The 23,373-nt window shown below is 35.8% G+C and overlaps 1 protein-coding gene across 4 annotated transcripts; it reads right to left on the bottom strand.

The window, feature by feature from the left end:
• Nucleotides 1-875: 875 nt before the first annotated feature.
• Nucleotides 876-22,555, bottom strand: LOC593785 (islet cell autoantigen 1). 4 transcript variants are annotated; one of them, XM_011680617.2, is made up of 14 exons: nt 22,414-22,555; nt 20,575-20,700; nt 19,172-19,207; nt 16,108-16,191; nt 14,907-15,015; nt 13,884-13,956; nt 13,050-13,173; nt 10,962-11,160; nt 10,254-10,478; nt 8,411-8,518; nt 6,108-6,235; nt 4,936-5,129; nt 2,036-2,284; nt 876-1,277 (listed from the first exon to the last, which is right to left on the bottom strand). In XM_011680617.2, exons 2-14 carry the CDS (start codon nt 20,586-20,588, stop codon nt 1,006-1,008), a joined length of 1,815 nt encoding a protein of 604 aa, XP_011678919.1. In that variant the 5' UTR covers nt 20,589-20,700; nt 22,414-22,555; the 3' UTR covers nt 876-1,005. The 4 variants fall into 4 exon arrangements, with proteins under 4 accessions (XP_011678919.1, XP_011678920.1, XP_798343.3 ...); XM_011680618.2 differs by lacking the exon at nt 8,411-8,518; XM_793250.5 differs by lacking the exon at nt 19,172-19,207.
• Nucleotides 22,556-23,373: the final 818 nt, after the last annotated feature.

Genomic DNA, 23,373 nt, shown 5'->3' with positions numbered 1-23,373 from the left:
ATAAAGGTCATCTGTGTGTGCATTTCCATGCATAAAAAGGAGTTCTGATTTTTAAAAAAATTGAACTTTGAAAATATATTCCCTACACATTTTCAAAATATATCAAAGTAATACAAGGGCAATTTGGCAAGCCTATTTGTATGGCATCTCAAATAAAAGGAATTAAGCCCTAACTATTACTCACAAATATTTGTACATATCTGCTAATGCCATACTACTTACCATTTGGTATGCAGTCTAATATAACATACATATACCAAAATGTAATAATGAAGGTTTGACATACAGTGAGAAAAATTCTGTGTATCATACATTGATGCCTCCTTTTTTACTATCAAATTTTTGTCATGAAAATAGCTTCCCATAAAATAAATACATTTCTTATGTAGCTATTAAACTTGGTTGGAACTTCTCAATGTGCATCTACTATCTCCAAAATCACTTAATACACATGCAGCTTTATTAATCTTTACAAAAGCTGATTCCACATAAATACATCTTCTCATACTTGAAAACCTATCAATACTAGATATCTTTTCCTCACCTTACATACTCAACACAGAGAATGTACAACAATGGAATGCGTTAATTTCTAATAATAATCTTCTTCAATATTCTTTGTCTAATAAAGAAATATACAAGAGGTTCTTGATTATGACTTCATAGAAATCAATGCAAATGGCTGATGCATAACACATTGCATGAAAAATGCAATGTATATTGTACAACAGGAAACAACCACTGTAAGAGAGAACATCCGACCTTTTAAACTACAACAGAAACTAATCAAACAGGACTATACCAATTTTTCATAATTACATTTTTATTGTATTCCTCTTTGATAACACATCTCTAAAAATCTTAGTCAAAGAGAAAATCCTTTACTAATTATATCTCACAGAAATGTAATATCAAAACTGTATGTTGCAGGGCTGCAGAACTCCACATTAGGTTTTATATTTTTGCATTGATCGCTATGAAGTCATTGAATCCATCGATGCCACGCTAACAATTCCTATCTTCAACCTCCTTTCCCTCCTCATGTCCAATATCATCGGGATTAGCGAGAGGATCAAGATCAGCAAAGAGATTAAACCAAGCAGACATGTCTGTCTTCTGTCCCTTCTTGAAGGCTTGAGGTTTACTGGAATCAGTCTTGTTAGCTCCTGCTGGGGTTTGCTGGGCTGCTGACATTCTATCAGCAAAGAGGTCTGAGTATTGGGGTGGGGCTGGCATGCCCCCTTCCCTACTACCTTGGGGTGTAGTGGCGGGGGAACCTAGGGAGAGAGAGAACAATAATAACAGGTGTCTCACTCATGGGGCATAGCAAATCTGTTCTACATTAGACAAAGACAAAATGTAGCAGTACATACAAGTCTGTACCAAAAAAATACTTGGTAAGTGTATTTGACCTATCATTCTCCTCTTTTTCAGATTTCAGTCCGGTAGGTAAAAGAGAACTCTTTGAGAATAAAAATAAATATAATACCAGCCCAGTCATAAACTGAATTTTAGCACTATCACTACTTTTTTTGATGAGCAAACATGAGAAACAACAGACAACTTCAACATGATTGCTTTCTAGACAGGTACCAGTATGCTACAGACTTCTTGCATGTGTTATATGAATATCCTTTTACTGACATTTTGATTGATGGTAAGACCTATGTCGGTGCTATCACCTCCTATGGGGTCAAAGCTCAGAATAGAGGGGTAATCACTAGGATTATACTATTCATCAAGAGGTCATTCACACATCTCAATGTTTATCTCTGGGCCCTTTTGCTTAAAAAGTTACGTTTAATCGCAACTCAAAAAATTAAACGCAAGTTCCAAATATGCGATCCTGATTGGTTGAAAATCAAGTTGCGTTTAATTTTTTGAGTTACATTTAAACGCAACTTTTTATGCAAGAGGGCCCAGAAAGCATAAACATTTCACATCCTGGCTAAGCATGATATACTTCCCCTCCCCTGATCCCACACCAATCTTAAGAGCTCAGAGATTAGACACAGGGATAATATCTACCACTCACCTGTGGGCATTTCACTCATCATAGATGTAATCTCCAGTAGATCAGATGGCATGAAGCCTCCCATACCCTGATCAGTCGAGGGTTGTTCCCCTTCCATCTCCCCTGGTACAGCGCCCTCTATAGGGGTAGGGAGCTCTGACGAAACACCAGAGGGCGTGTTTAGGATCTCATTTAGTAAATCCATCTCATCCTTCATATCATCTTGACTGAGTAAGTCACCTGATAGCAGGTCAGCTGAAATGTAGGCACCTATGTGGCAAATAAACAATTGAATTTAAAACAAAGTTGAGTGCCAGTAGAAATGATATAGTCTCTTGAGGGGTTCTTGAATAGCGCTCATATCTTTCAGACTTGACACTCCTGTCGCTCCCAATTATTACACTGTTTTTAGCATAGCTGCCACTATGGGGCTCTAGCATGATGACATCTGATGTATGATTGACATGTTATTTTATTATTTTGGCTTCTATCCAATCTTATGCTATTTTTAAGTTTAGGGTTGACTAATAACCTACAGGTGTATATTCAATTGATCACGTTGTGGGAAAAGATCATCTAAAAAGTGTTTTTAGTATGAAAGGAGAGAAGGGGAATAATAACACCCCTTCCCTTCACATAAAAAGGGCCATGGTTTATTTACCCTCATGTAATATAGACAAACAATGACAAACGATCTTTAGCAAATATTGGACCTATGTGAAACATTCCTACAAACAAGAGACTACCAAAAGAGCTTTGCTTTAAACCTCATCTGCATGAGACCAAACTGACACAATAAACCAGTTTCAAACCTAAAGAAGTTTGATGAAAAGAGTTTACCTGGCGCTGAATGCTTAATTCATCAATGAAAAGCTTCTATAACTATACAGGGCATCACCCACATCCACAATACATGCCATGGACAATGAGAATTACAGGCTGACGCAACAGATGTCTTTTGTTCTGATAAATCACTGCCTATGGTTCCACTTTCAGTAACCAGAGAGTTCAGATGTTACAAGAGGCCTGTCTTCATCATCTTGAGTTTGCCAAATAACCGCCATTTTAACTATCTCCATCGCAAATAATTTGCGTTCCCATCAGCCCGCAGGTGCAGTTAGCGGAATATTTGGTCAAGAAAACATCCCAAAACTAGATGGAACTTCGACTGCGCGCAGTCGAAAGTGATGCCTCCGTCATAGAGCAATTTTACAAACCAAAACGGAAGAAATATTTCAAATTCAAGTTCGGTTGTAATCCATAACAGGTTCGCAGAATATCGTGATTATACAAGCTATTTCTCATATACATGTATGACCCTTTGATCTTTGAACTCATGACCTCAAATGCAAAATACATATATATATGCATGTCTTGAGTTTGATGGTAATCCATCCATCGGTTCTAATGATAATGCAATCACAAGCTATTTTTGCATACATAATGAGCCCCATGACCTTTGACCTTGACCCCAAAATCTAATCAATTCATTGGCTCTGCAAGATACATACATAACCTAAGTTTGGCAGGAATCCATCAATCGGTTCTTGATATAACGCGATCACAAGCTATTTTTGCATACATATTGAGCCCTGTGACCTTTGACCTCGTGACCCCAAAATTCAATCAGTTCATTGGCTCTGCAAGTTACATACATGACCAAAGTTTGGTAGGAATCCATCAGTCAGTTCTTTAGATAACGTGATCACAAGCTTTTTTTGCATACATAATGAGCCCTGTGACCTTTGACCTCGTGACCCCAAAATCTAATCAGTTCATAGGCTCGGCAAGTTACATACATGACCAAAGTTTGGTAGGAATCCATCAGTCTGTTCTTGAGATAACGCGATCACGAGAACAGGACGTACAGACGTACGGACGGACGGACAACCCGAAAACATAATGCCTCCGGCTACTTCGTAACGGAGGCATAAAAATCTTGGTCTTGTTACCTAAATACCCTGCTTTGGGAAATAGTCTGGTGAAGACACAATATCGAGCTTCGGGATGACATCCCGAGTCTGAAAATAGTGGGTTATTTGGCAAACTGATGAAGACAGGCCTTTACTGACACTAGATTAACCTACACTAAGAATTCACAAGGGGAATGATTATGTTCACTTAAGTAAACAGAGGGCCAATCAAAGATCTCTAAAGTTTGCCAAAATTGACTACATCTTCAAGTTTGTGTGATTTTTTAAAATTTCACTTTCACAAAAAGCTCTTGTAGACTTCTCTAACAAGCAACTTGCATGAACACCAAGTTGATCATCAAAATATGATTGGATTACACTCTCTTTGTAAATACATGGTATAACAAAAACCTACTTCCTAGAGCTCCTATGAAGCCAAAATATATTTGTGATTTCATGCATCACAAAACAATTGAATTTTACTAGACTATTTTTCAGAACGTCAGTGCAAGTAACTGATATCTCCAATCTCTTCCTTCCAATGATCGATGATTTCTTTGATCTTCTACAATCCTAACATGCAACTGTTAAAGGCATCGTTTAACAAAGTTAAATCTGAGGTGCATGGCCCTACATGTTATCATTGTCTGTGATATAGTGTAATATTGAAACCCTAAAAAAGTTGTGCTTCAAAATGATCACGAAGTGCCTCAAAAAAGTAAAAATCTTTGAGTAACCAGTTTACCAAACTCCTTTACCCTAACAGACTGTAGTGTTACATAAACCGTTAAGGAAAAAAAAAAAAAAAATTGATTTCCAATCACAAATATCTTGATAATCAGATAGGCAATCGGCTTGTTTAAGTCATGGGGTTCCTGACTGACCTAAAGGTTTATAATTATCATTGGAGCATGAGCTAAATCCAGGATTTTGTTTCAGAATCTGAGAAAAATGTTACTGAGTCACTTTAATAGAGGTTGACCACCTTTCGATTGCTAGTGTTCTTACCAAAGTCATCTTTGTCTGTTCCCTCCTGACCTCCCATGAGATTCATGAAAGCCGTCCTCTCTGCAGGATCCATCTCCTCTCCAAGTAGATTATTAGCTCCTTGTCTTGAAGGGTCATGGACACCATTGTTCTTAGCGTCTAGAGATCCTCCCTGGTCTATGTGCCTTTCAGGATCTTCACCAAGGGATATTAATCTGATCAAGACAAAGACAATAATAATAATAATAATAATAACAATAGGCATTTCTATAGCGCCGTCTATCTAGATAATTCTATTCCGAGGTGCATTTATTATTACCCGGCTTTAGCCTAGCTGCCATTACAGCGCTCCAGCATTTCAAGGAATTAATTCCTGCCAGGTACCGATTTACCTCACCTGGGTTGAGTGTGGCAAATGTAGATCAATTTCTTGCCAAAGGACATTAGTGACGCGGCGGGACTCGAACCACGGACCTTGCGTTGACAGTCCGGCAACATATTCACTAAACCACGACACCTCAATCATTAAAATACTATTTTTTCAACTGTACCAAGTCAGCAATGTCAAACAAGACATTTTTGCGTACAGACACTTTGCGGATGGTGTTGATTCGTCAGTTTCATGCTAATGAATTACAACACTAAAATTTTGCAATTTGCAGGAGTTTCTGGTTTCAGAAATGGCCATCATTAACGATGTGCAAACTCTCCTAGTGTTACAGTATATTATCAATAGTTTCATCCAGTACTGTCAGTCCTATGTCATGTATGAAAGAGCTGAGAACCAAAATGAACCTAAAATAAGATGGCAGCAGGAACATCATCAAGTCAACCCCTTCTTTCTTGTAATACAAGTTTGTTAATCATATTTATGTTCCTACGTATAAATTGTATTGTTTGAACAGATGTCAAGTATGTTGTCAAATTGAATGGCAGAAAATAAATGTTCATTTGAATTGAATTGAATTGAATACAATACAAGAATGTGATTTTAACAGAGTTAAGAGCACATTTCCTCTCATCTCAAGTGAACCTTATACATCTCAGAGACACAGGAAAGTGATTAAAGTGCAATCTGCACGATACACACAGCAACCCCAAGTACAATAGACCATTCCCTAGAGTTATACATGCATGCAATGTGAATGTAGATCCCTGCACACAGATTCACATTATATATGGGATTAAATTACCTTTGCCTAGCAACCTGTTCAAGAGTCTCTTTATCCTCTATCACTTCTTGTGCTTCATCAAACTCTGTCCTATTTGCTCTCTTAGGATTAGTCTCTTCAGCCAGCTGTTTACTGGTCTGTGTCAAGTCCTGCAATTCAAGGAATGTATAAATGTCATATAAACTTTTGCAATATAAGGATATTCAAGATCAGCAAGCCTGTATAAAAAGGCTACATGAAATACAAAGCAAAGTTAATGTTGCTGACAGTGACTGTCATAGATATAATAAATGCATATTCTCCACATTCTAACAGGCAAATAGCTGACTTTTATCATGGGCATTCTACAATCATGCTTCCATAGAGGGATGGGGAGTATTGCAGGTTTGGAAGTACTCTTTGAAAAGGGAAACAAAGGCTATTTATATAGCACCTCCATCGCCTTAGGAGTGATTATTTCAAAATGTACAAAGTGGGACCTCTTCATGTTTTTGAAGATCTGTGGATATTCGGGGTCATTGCAGTAATGTGCTAACCGTGAACTGGTCTATTGCACGTTTGACTGCATATATTGTTATTTGTTTAGGCATTGAATTGAGATGCATTATGAATTTCATTCTATTCAGATCATTCACTACTAGTCAGGGCACAATGACAAATATTCCTTTAAAAACCCAAGGTATTCTCTGATGGCTATACAATATCTGATGACATATATACCTTAGTCAGCACCAACAGGTTCTGTATAGATATTCTACCGTAATTCATGATTCAGCTGAATCTATATCAGCTTGTGTCAAATACAGCAGAAGTACAGGACCAATTTTAGCAACCCAAGTCTAGACCCTGCATTATATCCAGGGAAAAAATTAATATTTATTTTTCGGGGGCTACTTTTCAAGCTTGCCCGCATGAATATAACATTCTTAAACTTGTTTTGCATTGAACTCTATGCAAATTTATGGGGGCTCTTTTCTGATTTTCAGGGGCTCTTTTGGGCATTTCGGGGGCTAATTCGCCCTGAGCCCCAGTGTATTTTTTTCACTGATTATATCTAACCTGCATATGCTGGGGCTACATTCTATATACATGTTTGCAAGGGCTACATTCTATATATGCTAGGGCTACATTCTACATATCTCGTTATATTCACATCTCAAAGCAACAGAGATTAATAAATAAATTTGTTTTGTTATTAGAAGAATTATTTCTTTCTTCTTATGACAAGTATGGAACACAATAATGGCATCACTGTTAACTCATGTATTTCACAATACACTGTACATGTATATCAAATTTCTGAAAAGATTTGACATTATAATCCATCATATTCAATAATATACATCTTCCAAGTCAACCATCACCTCCAAAGTGACTTGTTCTTAATAAATTAGTAAATAAAATACAATAAAACAAATGAGAAAAAAATCTTGTGTAATATAATTTTTTTTTTTTTTTTTTTTAATGACTCTTATATGCAACTTTGTTATAATTTGAGCCGGGTTGTGTACGCTTCTTTTAATCTCCCACTGAGTGCAAACAGAACGACAAGTAATCTAAAGAATGATTTGAAATGATGATAATTGGGTAAAAAGAGCATGATTAGAAACAAGATAGGAAGCAAGAAAAGACACAACTAACACAGTCACCCTCTGCTAAACCATTGATGAAATTGAAATGAAAATTAGATACTGAGTCAAAGACTGTAACAGTATTTTGTTACATACAGATGGCAATTTTAGTTTTCAAATATAACAAACATAACATTTTATGGAGAGAAAGAAAGAAGAAAGATAGATGGCAATTTTAGTTTTCAAATATAACAAACATCTAGTTTCATGGAAAGGAAGAGAGAATGCAAGAATGTCTCTAAATACACAGCCATATTCAGACATGAAAGGGTACATTGCTTTGAAAAGGCCACTGTATGAACATAATATGAGATCAGAAGAAGAGCAGTGCACTTCACATCCGATCATTTTATAAGACATTGGTTTAATAGTGAAAATGCACAGCGGTCATTGTTGCACAGATTTCTTTACCCCTCCAACACAACCCCTGGAATCTTTGAGGCAATATACCCAGCCATGTCTGAATAGGGCTTCATTTTAACAATAAACAGGAAACAAAAATGAACTACACGTATACCGCCATTCTAATGCGTGGTCAAGAAGAAGAAGCATTCCATGAAATTCAGGAAAAAAAATCAAAGTTCCATCACCATTGTCTAATAATCAACAACATGCAACCAGACAAATGCTATTAAACAAGATGAGATGAAAGTTGGTTAAATAAATGATGATTGTTGCAGCGTGAAGATTTACGTTTGTTTGCAACCGGCCTTGAGCGTTCTGTTCTAGCCCATCCCAATCAGGTACTACATCTTTAGCTCCGGTCATCTCCGCAAGCTGTTTACTGGTTTCCGAGAGCTCCTAAGGAGAAATACATCATCACAAACATAACAGATACACGGGGTCAGTATGTACATAGCAAATCAAAACAGATATGTAGAGAGAGAGAAAATAAAGAGAATGAAAAGAAAAGAGAAGAGAATGGGAGAGGGTGGCTAGACAAGGGGATAAAATATTTCAGATGAGTGGAGAAACAATAGACAAAGGGACACAAGGGTAAACACAACATTTTAATGTAAAATATAGTAACGCAAGGCTATTAAATAAATATCACTGCTAAATTTTTCTCATACAATATTGACCTGTTTAGATATTTTACACCAAAAAAAATCTGATACACCATTCTTTCCATGAATACTTTATCTCTTTTCCTTACCACATCCAAGCTTATAATGTGCCCAGAAAATAGTCTGTTCATGAGATTAACAGGGAAAAACTTGATTCTTAAAACAATATATTCTCATAATGAACTATACATTTGTTCAACCAATTGCATAGATATAAACAGTTAATTTCCTTGTCTCCACTCATGTATAACCAAATACACATAAACTAGGCCATCCAAAATACATACAGTAAACAGAAAGTAGCCAATAAAAACAACTTTTTTTTAAAACTGGCTCTCATTGTTAATTTTATTTATAAGATCATCAATTAATTTTTAGGGGCTGTTTTTCTGATGAATCCCTACATCTTTTACTTGGGATGATTAGGATCACTCTCTTCCACACTGTCTTGCATATCATCTTTAGGATGTTAAACCCTTGTAAAATCACATTGGTAATACAACTGCGGTTTCACTAATTGGTTAATGGTTTTGTTCCTAATGTTCCATGTATGGCTGATTCTACTGATTCTATAGTCCATCAGTCAGCCTTTTGTTTTAGATCGTATTACGTGAGAAACATCACAGAGATATTAAATACATCTATTTTTCAGTCTAGTTTGGTATACAAATCTGGCACATTACGGGTTAAAACAACAGAGCAATTGGGAAATTGGGATGTAATGTACGTATAGTAATCACTGCAAAATAAGCTTACATAATCACAGCAAAACATTGATGGTCTATTTCAATACTTTTATTAAACAAATTCAATTTAACTCTACAACAATGAAACAAATTAAACCATCAAACAAACAGAATTTGCACAAATAGTTGGACAATACATACAAGATGAGTGGCTTCCAATACATTTAAAGAACGTACATCAACATATATATTTATACCTCTTATTTTAAATATAGAGGGAGGGGTAGTGGTGATTTAGTGAGGTTATCTTTTAACTCAATATTCACTTCACTATAGAGTACCAAAGCTGTGTAAAAATGCGTTTATAAAATTTCTCAATTTTTTCTTCATTTTCCGAAAGAGCATCAAAAATAATGTCCAAATGTCGAAAACCAATTGAATATGTTAAGTATTGGCTGAGATATGACCATCTAAATAAATAGATTTCCTATAGGGAGTCAGTGTTATATTGCTCTGGCTCGTAATGTTATGAACCAAAGCAATCACTGTGTTCCCATATGAAATCTATTTATTCAGATGACCATATCTCAGCCAATACATTCAGACATATTTTTTTGATGCTCTTTCGAGAAAATGGAAGAGAAAATTGAGAAATTCCCAAAATAGATTTTGATGACGTCACACTTCACCACTCTATTAAAGCTGTTGAATATGAAGTTCCTGGTGATGGTATCGACAATAAAGAAGATCATAATAATGATTGCTATGACAATGATGCCTTACCTTGAGCATGTTGAATTCATAATGTTGATACCCCCGGAAGCCTTCTTGGACCGCAGCCATGGTTCTTGACGTCTTCTCCCAGAAGTGAAGGAGTGTGTTCTGATAGGAGGCGAGGGTGTGGGAGAAGAGATTGCAGCGGCTAGCTCCAAGGAGATCTACCTTCTGACAGACATCGTTCTTGAGCTTCTCAAAGCGAGCCTTGGTGGAACGTACTTGAGCCTGAACCTGGTGGGATTAGAAAATGACACTTTGGTAGATGACTGCTCACAACATGAAAATAAAAAACTACTTCTTTCCTTTTTTAATCTGACATGTACACTATTTAAAATGATTAAGGAGAAGGGAAAATAATCAGGGGAAAGAACTGTATCATACAAACATAACAACAAATCCATGAGTGAAACTATCACTGCTATGTATATATGTTTACAATATTAGCCATATGTAAATCATTCAAATAAGTTTGAAATGATGTTTTTAGTGTTCAATATAATCACTCCTTTCAGCTTTCTACCTAATAGCACTCATAGCAGTCAAATTAGTTTCTTCTCCAAGCAACCAATTTACTAAATATGAATTGAAAGATATACTGTTCTTTCTTCAAGAACATAAAATCCTGGTAAATATTTAAAATTCAAGTAACTAAACCCCTAAACCACAATGATTTATCATGAAAATCATAACTCAATAGATAGCTAGACGTGTTACCTTTCTGAACTTCTCAAGCTGTTTATATGTATCTGGATCAAGTTCTTTAGAGATATCTTTCATCCACAGCAGAGCTGCTCTGTATTCTAACCGAGATCCTTCCATTCGATTGATTGTCATGAGTGTGTCTGAGATAGCACGGTAACGGAACGTCTCAATCTCTTGGTACAACCTTGCAAGGGGAGGACGCAAGGCCAATCTGAAAACAGTTCAAGATTTAGGATACCATGTTATACTCATGTTATACAGAAGAATGATGAAAATATCCTGGAAACGAATGAAAACCAACAAATAGATATTGCACGTGGCAGGGCGTAAACAAATTGCACTAGTAGGATTAGTTAAGGAGAGAAAAATCAAATACTTTGGTCATGTTAAAAGGCACCAAAACCTGATGTATTGGAAGGAAGAGTGGAAGGAAGTAGACCGAGAGGAAGACCCATAATCAACTCGGAAGAGAATGTCAAGAACTGGAGTGGACTAAAACTGTAAGAGTGCTCCAGAATGGCAGAAAATAGAGTGAAATGGAGAGATGTTGCAATCAACCTCCGAACCGGGAGAAGATACTTAGATAGATAGAAAGTTATACTCAATGCTTTGGTTCATACTCTTATAAACCTTATTTACCTATCAATCTTTTGTACAAAATAGACCAAAATAAAAGAAGAATAATCAGAGAACAAGAACAAAGTATTAATATCAAACAAGGAATAAGAAAGTTATGATTTTGTTTGTAAGTCGAGATCACTCAATATCCAATGGGTGATGACTGGAAAACCATCTATTACTTCTTTTTCAAGTTTTTATAATGAATACAACAAATATGAAGATGTATTGTATCATATATCATGACTGAACCATCAGCAAAAGATTCCACATATGATAATGAAATTAAAAAGTTAGGAAATCTTTTTATTTTATGTCTAATTTTATTTTGAAATCTCATATTTTTCACATTTCTGTTTTCAACTATTCATACATGTATCAAAGGGTAATTCCCCTTCAATGAAATAGTCAATGTTAATATATTTGCAGTGAGATAATAACTGTTAACTCTCATATTTAGCAATCAATTACATGGGATCTTATTCCCTATATGTGAGGGTTTGAGAGTATTATTCATTCCCACACCTTGACTGGCAAGGCTAGCAAACCTTACATCAGATGATAATCCTTCATATCTACTGGTACACTTGAGCTCTCAAACCAATGCGGCTGATTCAAGAGGTTTGTTTCATGTAATTTGATTCTGAATCAGTTTACATGCTACATGTATTGAAAGGAGTTGGCTGTATGATGTTAGTGTTGTATTTCACAAAGCCATGTACATGTATATAAAAACAAAAGTTCTTTGTACTTTGTTTGTAGATCCCTTTCACACAAGGGTCTTTCTTTCCTGTCCCCGCACCTGCAAAACATCCCTAGAACTTGAGAGAGCATTATCACTTCAGTTTAAAAAAATGTAATTAATGCACTGTATTCATGCTAGTCTAAGCGAGTGTTTTGATGTTATTTTTCTTGTTGATGTTCTTTGTCATTTTTTTGTTTTGCCTAGGGACATTTAGAGAGTATAATTATCTATTATTACACAGTCATCACAGTAGACCATTTATTATGTAACAAGAATACTTCTCTTGCTGTGAAACTCGAACTAGAGAAAATGTGTCTAAACCTTAATTTCATATGCACACACAATGACGAAGTCTTTCAATTTGATAGAATTATAGAATTTATAGATTTTTTTTAATGATTATTTATTGAATATCATGTGACCAACAATCCTCCAATCAAATATCAAGGATCTACTTAGATGTAAAACATAAAACATTCTATTCATCATAAATAGATTTACTCTGTTTCAAACAAGGAATATTCAACGATTTCTTTTATTACTGTTTGATGATGAACGTAAGAACTATTTGATAACATGAGCATTCAGATTTTTTAATGGTTGCAATTCTCTCAATCCTTGAAAATCCCCTCTCCTAAATTTTCTCTGCAAAACAAAACTTAATGATAATAATATTACTTATATTGATGTAGTCATCATAATAGATGAGTTGTTAATAAGAGAGTAGTTATATTTACCTTTGTTCTGATGAACTAGTCTGTGCTTTACCCACCGCAGCCATCATCTTACCAGCTCTCGTCTTATCAACACTACTACACTGCTTCAAGAAACGACCCATACTACCTTCCTCCTGAGATAATGCTATGATACAAACACAACAATTAAAAGAAAAGTAACAATTTATGTTATTAACATCTCTCCCCTTACACTATATTCCTTCTCTCTCTCTGTCTGTCTGTCTGTCTGTCTCTTTCTCTGGTCTTCCCCTCCAGTCTTTTCTCTACCAATCATCTGCAACTGCTTTAAGAATCAACCCACCCCTTCCTCTCAAGATAATGCTACAAAAATATTTAAAAGTCTCAACGATGTCAAGGAATTGATATATGTGAAGATACTACTTTGGTTATCATAGGGCAAGTGATATGAAATCAAAATGTATTATTTACTATAACAGAGCTTTAAATTTGGTGAAAAATGTAAACTTGATGAAACCAAGCATACTTCATCCAAGTTAAATCAACATGTCTCAAAGCCAAACAATGCTAACTAATCACTTTTTGGGACCCACGGAACAAGATAGTCCATGTTACAAAATCCTGGCACCAACATCCTTTGGCAAGACATTAATCTATTTTGCCACTCTACATCCAGGTGCAAGTGAGTACCCAATATTCCAGAGCACTACATATTTGGACGCCAGCTATGACAGGGGTAATACTATTGGAATACTAGGAGTCTCACGGCATGGTGGACATGTGCAGATTGTGCACTATTTATTAAGCCACCATTATCATTACTATTATTTTAGAAAACATCTGCCATATCCCTAACTAACACACAAGATGACTTACCACACAAATTGTCTTGATAATTCTCTATTATTCTCAGCATTTCCATACATGTGTTCTGAATTGACTTGAAAACCTGCAACAATCAAAAGAAACATCAAAATGATTAACTAATCTGTATATTTATGCATAGCAAATAGCTAAACTACTTTCCAAACATAATTTCCCACATCATTTCCCACATCAATTTTTTTTCCATGAATATTTGTCCATCCTAATTATTTTATTATTGAAGATGTCTTCTTTGACTTCCTGTTAGACTTCTCTGTTCCATCCCCTACACATTGTAAACAACCATAACAAGTGAAAAAAATATTTGTATCAGCTCAGGATCTAGAGCATATGTCCTCAAATCTAAACTCCCTAGTTCAAAATGAAGAATGTGGGTTTGTGGATACCCATGGATAAGGCATTCGTCTTTCAAACCACTTTCAAAATACAAAGTTCCCTCATCGCTTAACTACCAACAAATAAGAGCTAGTCCAGTTTGGTATTTTAAAACAGGCTTCAGTAATGTTTGCTACAGGCTTTATTATGACAAAAGCATAAAAGTTAGAATGAGGTTTGGGGTTGGGTTGCACATCAGTGTTGGGTTTAGGGTTGATTGGTTAGAAGTTCACCATGGGAGAGTTGTCACTAGAGCCTGGGTTGTAGAGTCACTGGCTATCTTAGCATTCTGACTTACTGAACTGAAACAGTCCCATACTACCCCAGTGTTTAACAAACTATACTGGATACTTGTTCAAATTAACTCTTTCTGCAACAAAGAACACCTATCAATCCATTGCCCTCAATGCATGTCTGAAAAATAGGACTTCAGTTGACTTCTTCAAAAAACATTTGAAAACACACCTCTACAATTCTTAATTTTTCCTTAGACTAAGGAATAGCGCATTGGATACTCTGGGAAAAGTGCTGTATAAATCAAAATATTAATATTATTATTTTTGTTGTAAGCAAACATCAATCACTTAACATACACAATTTTGAAAAAGAATATGACAAATGATTATTTGATGTTCTTACTTCTAATTTGGCATCAAGCTCCGAGTCACCAGCTATCACATGTTCATCTTCTTTCCTTCCGAGTTTCTTGATCATACTCTGTTTGGTCACCCAATACTGCTGCTGCATTCTATACAAAGAGACAAAGAGACAAAGAAATAGTCACAGTACGACAATCTCAATATCTTTCCTCATTATCAGGAACTGCTGTTGCATCCAACACAATCATAATTATAAATAACTGTTAGTGAAGCTTGATGAATTACAAAGGCTATACAAAGGCACAGAGAGACATCTTGTGTCTTCCCTAAGTACTTGATCACTGTGTTTTTTCAGTATCAACATTGTTTGACCTTTACACCAACTTTAGAAACGAGAAACTCAAAATGCACATGACACTTTTTTGAATTTTGTAAAACAAGTGTCATGTTATGAAAATCCTGGTCAAACAAGACTTGTTCCCTGAATGCTCCTGGACATAGGTGAGTCAGTCTTATACTCAGTTGGGTTTTTCCCTCATTAATAATGAGACTTTTGCCAACATACATGTACATGTACATCAGCCTTTTCACACACAGCTAAAATTCTATAAACATGATTAGTATAAACGTGTTTAAACTAATCACATGTACATACGACATCATTCACAAACAGAAATTTCGGTGCGCTCGTTAATCGTTTCGTGATTAACTACTGCTTGTAAAATGCGCAGTAGTGCCATTGCGCATTGAAGGTCATGTCATATCAATCAAAGCGCAGTTTAAACACGTCTGAAACACGTTTAAACACGAATAACCTTTCACACACAAAATGTCAAGCTCTCTAGATACGAACTTCGTATCTGCAGCCTGCTTTTAGGGGCGTATGAATCGCGACTTTGTATCTATCCCAACATCGTATAAACAATGTTCACACAGGGAAAATTTTCTATAAACATCATATGTTTAAAATTGTTGAGTTTAACACGTTTATACTAATCATCTCTAGATACGATGAATTTTAGCTGTGTGTGAAAAGGCTGTCTGTTGTATCTTTGGGGTCAGAAGGATGTTCACTGTGTGTTAAGTATATACAGTCAAACCTGCTATAACAACCACCTGTATAGAAAGACCACCTGTCTACAAAGACCCACCAATTTTGTTTTCCTTGAAAATGGTTTGTCAATGAGACATGTATATGAATTAAATGCATCTCTGGCTTCAAGCACATGATGTTATCTTACCTGTTAGCCACAGATTTCTTGCCTCCTGACTGTTCCTGTACATATTTATCATAGGATGAGGAAGAGTAGCCAGCCTCCCAGTTCCTGAAAATCAAACACAAACAGTAATCAATATCAATTATGACACCGACAAGAGTGTAATTCAATGTAGGATGTAAGTGAATATCATTCACAAACTATTACATATACATGATGGGTAACTTAATTAAAGCTAATACATAACTCATGTACAGTACATGTGTGCAATCTTAACCCTTTGCCTATGCGAACCAGCTAGCCCCTGTATAATGCCTATGGGAATAATAGAATTCAGTAGTCAACGTAATCAATGTAGTAAACCTGTTTGTAATCATGTACCGGTAGACTATAAAACTTGAAATTTTCACCATAATAAAGAGTTCTATGTATTCTGTAACTCTGGTAGTTTATAAGTCATAATAGAAGATTTCCTCTTTATTTTGTCACGAGTCACATAAACAATTAATTAATCCTTTCTTTATGAAAAAAAAAAGACCTTGTAAGAAACTAGAGTATGAACTGACAAGTGAAACCAGCAAATCATTGTGCAAATTGAATGGCTGTGTACATGTATATCAATCTCTGTGCAATTACATACCTGCGTTATTATGATCAACATGTTCAAAATTTGCTTTTACAAAACATAATTTCAGGCATATTAAGAACAAGATTAATCCAAAACCTGTATACCGTATGTAGAGCAGTAAATAACCTGGTGAAATTCACCATGAGGTCAATATATGCTGCTGTCCTACAAATCTGATTAATGTATGAATTCCACTCAGACTTCACATGTACGTATCTGAGGTTGAATTACGATGGATACCAGGACAAATTTCTGTTATGAATGAACACACCTGTGCAGTACAAAGAGGGCTATCTACATGTACATGTAGTATCTTTACAAAGCTCTGTTTACTGAATTACACATGTTGTCTACATGTACAGTATACAATGTGTTTATTTATTTACTTTTAATCTTTTGTCAGGGTAGTCCATTCACCAATAATAAGTAGTGGTCTTCTATGTTTGAGGTCTCCAAATTAACATCTTTCTCAAGCAAGTCAAAGTGTAAGAGTGCGTAACTGCTCAAACATCAAGTAAAATGACATAACGTTGGGACACAACATGAATTACAATTTAGATGTTTTATGAACGGCTACCGGTACTACTTTTATTTTATTTTTCATAGGAGCAGATCTACTCTCTTCCTACAACAAGATAGGAGATCTATAATTCACACAAACTATATTAAGGCCAATGCCAGCTTAGGAGTACATGTTATTTTACTATGAAGATATTAATTAACCAGGAAATTTTGTACCAGGAAATATCCTCTCTTTTTGTTTAAAAAAATTAATCATAATACTGAAATGTACTCCTGCAATCAGTAACATGCACTAAAGAGGAAATGACCACTTTATCTCTTTTTCATATAAATTATTTGAGCAATATTGCTTTAATTATTTCCATTCAATATTTTTAAATCATAAGGCACATGCCATTTTACTTAAAATATATCCAACAGTACAGGTAGCTTAAACACTAAAAAAAGTAAGTCCTTTAAACAAAAAAAAATTGTAAATTAATATACATGTTCATACACTGAACATGTATTGACTTCACTAACTGTATTGCTGCTAGTACATAATTTGTAGCAAGTTGCTACTCAGTACATACATGTACACTGTATTATCTTAGGCCTGTGTATCAGACACCACTGCTATTAAACCTACAGGTACATGTAGATGGGAAACACTACTAGTCCTAGATCTAGAATCAGGGCAGGTTCAACACTAGACCAATCCCAGTAAATTTAATTTATTAAATAATGATTTGAGGCCTCGAACTGTATTGTACAGTATGTTGATTGTATGATTCAAGCATTTTAACAGTGTCTGTTATATGTCTGCATGCAAGTACACATAATACAAATTGCATGCTTTTTCACAGAGAAACATATGCTTTTTGATGATACTGAAGATTAAGTGTTCAAACAGAGAAAAAAGCAACTGAAAACTGCCAGCTCTATTTCATATTGTAACTTTAACTATAAATTGGTGTTTAAAGGAAAGTAAGCAAACGAAAACAAGGAAAAAAAGGGGGAAAAAAACGATGGTTTTGTAAAAAGATGTTAAAGATGTTAAAGTTATTAGAGTAGCCAATAGCAATTTCAAAACAAAATATTGTGCTGTCAAAACTCGCTATAAATGTGTGTTAGGTGAACTGCAATAATTAAAAAAAGGAACAACAGCATCAACTAATATGGAATAAATACAAGCTGTAATACACAATGATTTACTGTGGCACAATCTTATTTCTAAACACATTTTTAATCTAGTACACATATGAACTACATGTATGTAGATATCATATAGCAGATGAGGCTACACAATCTCTGTACTAAAATAGCGATGTACATGTAGCTGCTACATTTTTGTTTGTTACAGTAGATAATGGTCTACAAAATTGCAACTACATTACATGTACATGTACAGCGTAAAATAAAATATAGAGAATTGTACCTTTCAGATTCCATCCCATGTTTACTGGTAAATCCAAAGCAAATGTTTCACAGAAACCAAACTCTAAATATTTTATTATCATACAGGATTCATACCATGTTTTTCCAAATTAATCAAAAGAAAAGACCCCTTTACTCCCTCCCCAGTGTACCCACTGGAAAACCCCCCAAAAATATTTCTGGATAAATTCTGTAGCAAGTATATTATATCAATTATTTATGTTTACTGTGAGTTGTGGATTAAAACTGTTTTCGTGAATAAGCCGAAATAAAAAACAAAGATAGAGAAATGGTACACGAACAGAATGGGATTATCTTTCCCAATACACAACAAAACAAAAACTAAACTGCAATAATGAGAAATTTTGGTCATCTTTTATTCTAAATTACATTCATGAAACTTAAAAAATGATATCACAGTCTGACTACTAAATCTAGGCTTTGAAAACAAAAAGTTTGATTGATTTCATGCTCTTGAAGAACAGCACTCTGACAAACAAACAAACATCAACCAATACTGACCTTTCTACTAAAGGACCTTCTTCTGGATTCTCAGGCCTACAAGTATTTATCATAAAAGTGTTTAGATAAAAGATGCTACATTCATGCTGTAACAGTACAGTGTCAGTGCTTTATATGCAAAGGCAATGCTATTTGAAATTAAGGCCCCTACAAGTATTTATCATAAAAGTGTTTGGATAAAAGATGCTACATTCATGCTGTAACAGTACATTGTCAGTGCTTTATATGCAAAGGCAATGCTATTTGAAATTAAGGCCCTCTCCTTCATCTAATATAACAAGGGAAGTTGAGAGAGCTGATTGGTTTCACTCAATAAGCCTGAAAACAGACATGTTGGACCCTGACACATTCTGCACTTTGTGAAGACTGACAAAACCAAAACAAACGTGCCAGAGCCTGAAATTAGGGCAAAATCTTGAAAAATGACACCTTTCTGCATGTATCTTAGCAATGCTACTGTTAGATGTAATGTGTCACAATACTATTTCATGATGATCTGAATAATCTTGTCAATATTCAAATAACCAGAATTCAGTGAAACTCAAACATAGAAGAACAACAGATTTATATCATTCAATTTTATATTTTTTGACAGTTTAGTAGTATTTAGCACAATTAAAGTTACAGTTCATTTATTTACTAGCTGTAGGTATATCCTTTCAACATGTTCCAACCTCTAAGCAATCATATTATGATTTTCAACAACTTAAATAAGCATTTTGCACTCTGGACATATTTTTACTTGCCATAAATTGGTGCTAAGAAGTACTGAAATGACTTTCAGAATAGGACTATAGGAGCATTGATGAAAGGTCACTCTTGTACTTAGCTCATTTTATACAGCGGGTTCTAGAATGTAGGCAATCTAATTGGTCAAATGACACCCCGTGACCATGCATCATTCTTTACTACCATGCCTACCATGCAAAAAAGTTCCCCAAAGCGCTAATGCATAGTAAAGATGTCCTTCAAGGTGTGCGTACATGTACGGTGCGTATATCTGGTACATACAAAATAAAGATGCGATGAAATGCAGGTACATGTGTTGCAAATAGCAAGGACGTTGATGCGCTCATTGAGACTTATATACCGTGTTTTTATTAAAACAAAATGGCACCAGCATCCCCCCCCCCCCCCCCCCCCCCCCTCCATGACTGTCCATTTGATGGCATTATGATCGGGTTGTTGCTAATTTTTCAAGTTTATATTCATATTGCAGACCTGTTTTATAACACAAATACATGTACTTATGTTGTGATGTTTGCACATTAGTGTTATGCACTTCTCTTGGTTATGCCACACTGAGCCGGATTTGAACTCAGTCTTGTTCCGATCATGATTTCACCTGTATGCAGTGCGGATTTGCTAATGCACTATGTATACTATCCCATGATAATCCTTACCTTTGTTGATGCATGATGCTTTACTGCTTGATTAATAATCAGCTCAAATTGGTGAATCTTCTTAGCTTCCTGCTCCAGGCTCTTTATTCATACAAACAGCTACAGATACATGAAGGTATGTCTGGGCTGTAATGTGAGAGTGAAACAAAGAGATCAAAATTCTGTTTCACCCATAAGGCCCATCTTCACTATCTCTAGATTGCCAAATATCCAGCTATTTGAACTATCCCGATCGCAAACTATCCAGCTAATTGCGTCTTCATTAGAACGAAGTAGCAAATTAGCTGGATAGTTGGTCGGGATAATATCCCAAGATATCTCGGTCTAGTTTGCAAAATATCCCACTATTTCCGAACTAGCGGGATAGTTTGCGACCGTCTTCATTAGACCGAAGTACGGAGTCAAATATCCCGATTCCATCATGCACCGCTGAGCGGTATAGATCGCATGTGCGCGCACTAATACAACTAGTTAACATGGTGAACCGGAAATCGTTGTGCATGATGGGATCGGGATATTTGACTCCGTACTTCGGTCTAATGAAGACGGTCGCAAACTATCCCGCTAGTTCGGAAATAGTGGGATATTTTGCAAACTAGACCAAGATATCTTGGGATATTATCCCGACCAACTATCCAGCTAATTTGCTACTTCGTTCTAATGAAGGCGTAAATTGGCTGGATAGTTTGCGATCGGGATAGTTCAAATAGCTGGATATTTGGCAATCTCGAAATAGTGCAGACACGCCTATTGAGGCATTCTCATTGTCTACAACTGCTCTCCCAAAGTAAAGTGATCTCAAAACATAAAATAAAACAAATAATACATGCATTTACCCTTACTGCTCTCTAAAGTCATAAATTTTGATAAATACCATTTGTATTTTAAATGAATGAATTGAAGGTGTAATGAGGGCATAGGCTGATTTTTCAAAATCAAACACATTTAATTTAATGTCACCATCTCGTCATCCTTATAATATATCACTCCGGTACAAAATCTCATATTCTTGTTGAATTCTTGACCAATTTCAAAGTGCTTTGTATGAGAAGAAAGAACCGTCCACTAGCGAACTCCTAAGCCATCGTGCAATGTTCGTTTGGAGAGCCATTATTCCTACACAAAAACAAAGGGTGAATGCTTCACAAAGCTATCGCTACTTGGCTCCTGCTCTCACACATCTCTTTCTGACTGGATCAACCCCTCACTCTTTCACAATCTCTCTCTCAATTTTCATACTTGACCTCCACGTTAAACGTTCCACTACATGTATGTGATGCCGCTGCATGTAAACCTGCCTATCCTTTTTATATGTGTACTACCAACACCTGCACCAACTGCAGTTCTCCAAACTGGAGGAAGCCAAGCAAAGAAGAAGAAGATGAAGTTTGGTGGGGAAAGGAGCTATTTACCGATTAGGGCCAGCAATTTTTGTTTTGGTTACCTGCCTCTTCTCAATCATGTCAATCGTGCTCATACTCGTAGGGTTTAAATGCTATGGGTAGCAATTAAGGTTTTGTGATATCAATTTTATATTTCAATATCAGCAAGCCCTTAAGGCTAACCCTTGGTTATATAATGACAAATTCTTGTTCAATATCACATCAAAAATTAATCTCAACTCATTCTCCCCACGTCCACACACACAATGCTGTCAGCAGTGCACTCGAGCTCGCAGCTACCCTTTGAGCTTTGCTCAGTGCAGCACAACGCAATCGGTTTCGTGTGATAAACAGTCAGTCGACACGATTGACAGACACAGACACATTAAAAAACGTACATACATTTAAACGTTTAACAAAACAATAGGGCTAGCATGAGACATAATATTGTTCTTACCATCCACATTTATCAAATCATCGCTATGACTACATAATACTCTTCTTAGTTCGACAGGAAAATGGTAACATATTACAGTTTCATGACAGCTTCCCTCTCTGTTTTACGTCCATTTAGTACGTGTAGATTTCTAGATTATTGTTTTTTCAATGGTTATACCGCCAGCTTTGTTGAAGATGCGTCATGTAAGTTTTCTGCGAAAGCTAAAAAACAGAGAGGGAAATTTTGGTGGATTGGTAAATGAGTTGCGTTTCAACAAGGCCAAAAAAATAATATTGGGGCTGGGAAGGTAAATCATCTCTATCTCTCTCTCTCTCTCTCTCTCTCTCTCTCTCTCTCTCTCTCTCTCTCTCTCTCTCTCTCTCTTTTTTTTCTCTCATTCCTTCTCCCCGCCATTTGATTTAGGTGAGGGCATGCGACCCTGTCACTCCTAAAATTGCAAAATTATTTTGTAGCTGCAGTTTCTTATCGTATAACACATTACTGGTCTCCAAAATTATCATTCTTTTTTACAGCATTTGCATAAGCTAGGAGCATGTACTGAAATAGTCGTCCTATTTCACACATTAAAGATTTGGCCCCTCGAATATAATCGTGTCTGATTCATTGACAAAAGAGTATTCAGTCCAACCTTAGCCATCAGATTTAATTAAGAAAAAAAGACAACAACAACAAAAATGCAGTCGGGTGGGATTAAATTTTCTTTTGCATCTAGATGTAGAGCATTTCCGGATAACAAAGCTTGGTCAATGAAAGGCACTTCTAGTGTTTTTAGGGACCGTGTGTGAAACCTACTTCCCAATGTCTTGCGGCCCATCTCGCTGATCTCTGAAATAGCGGAGGGAGAACAACAAGAGAAGAAGATGGAAAGTTTCATCAGCTATTATTGAAGAGCCATATCTCTTTCTTCCGAAAAAAGTGTAGTCAATGGGCCTTATGGGGTAAAATTGCATTTGTGTA

The sequence above is a fragment of the Strongylocentrotus purpuratus genome, unplaced genomic scaffold (assembly GCF_000002235.5).
Source record: "Strongylocentrotus purpuratus isolate Spur 01 unplaced genomic scaffold, Spur_5.0 spur5_scaffold_7, whole genome shotgun sequence".
NCBI lineage: Eukaryota > Metazoa > Echinodermata > Echinoidea > Camarodonta > Strongylocentrotidae > Strongylocentrotus > Strongylocentrotus purpuratus.
This window is presented reverse-complemented; position numbering and strand designations above follow the sequence as displayed.

Bases quoted from the DNA above. Each gene is read 5' to 3' on its own strand.
- LOC593785 (XM_011680617.2), bottom strand. The intron at 16,192-19,171 runs GTCAGTATTGGT...TTTGATTTTCAG, and splicing joins GAAGGTCCTTTAGTAGAAAG to GAACTGGGAGGCTGGCTACT. The intron at 13,957-14,906 runs GTAAGAACATCA...TGATTGTTGCAG, and splicing joins AGCTTGATGCCAAATTAGAA to GTTTTCAAGTCAATTCAGAA.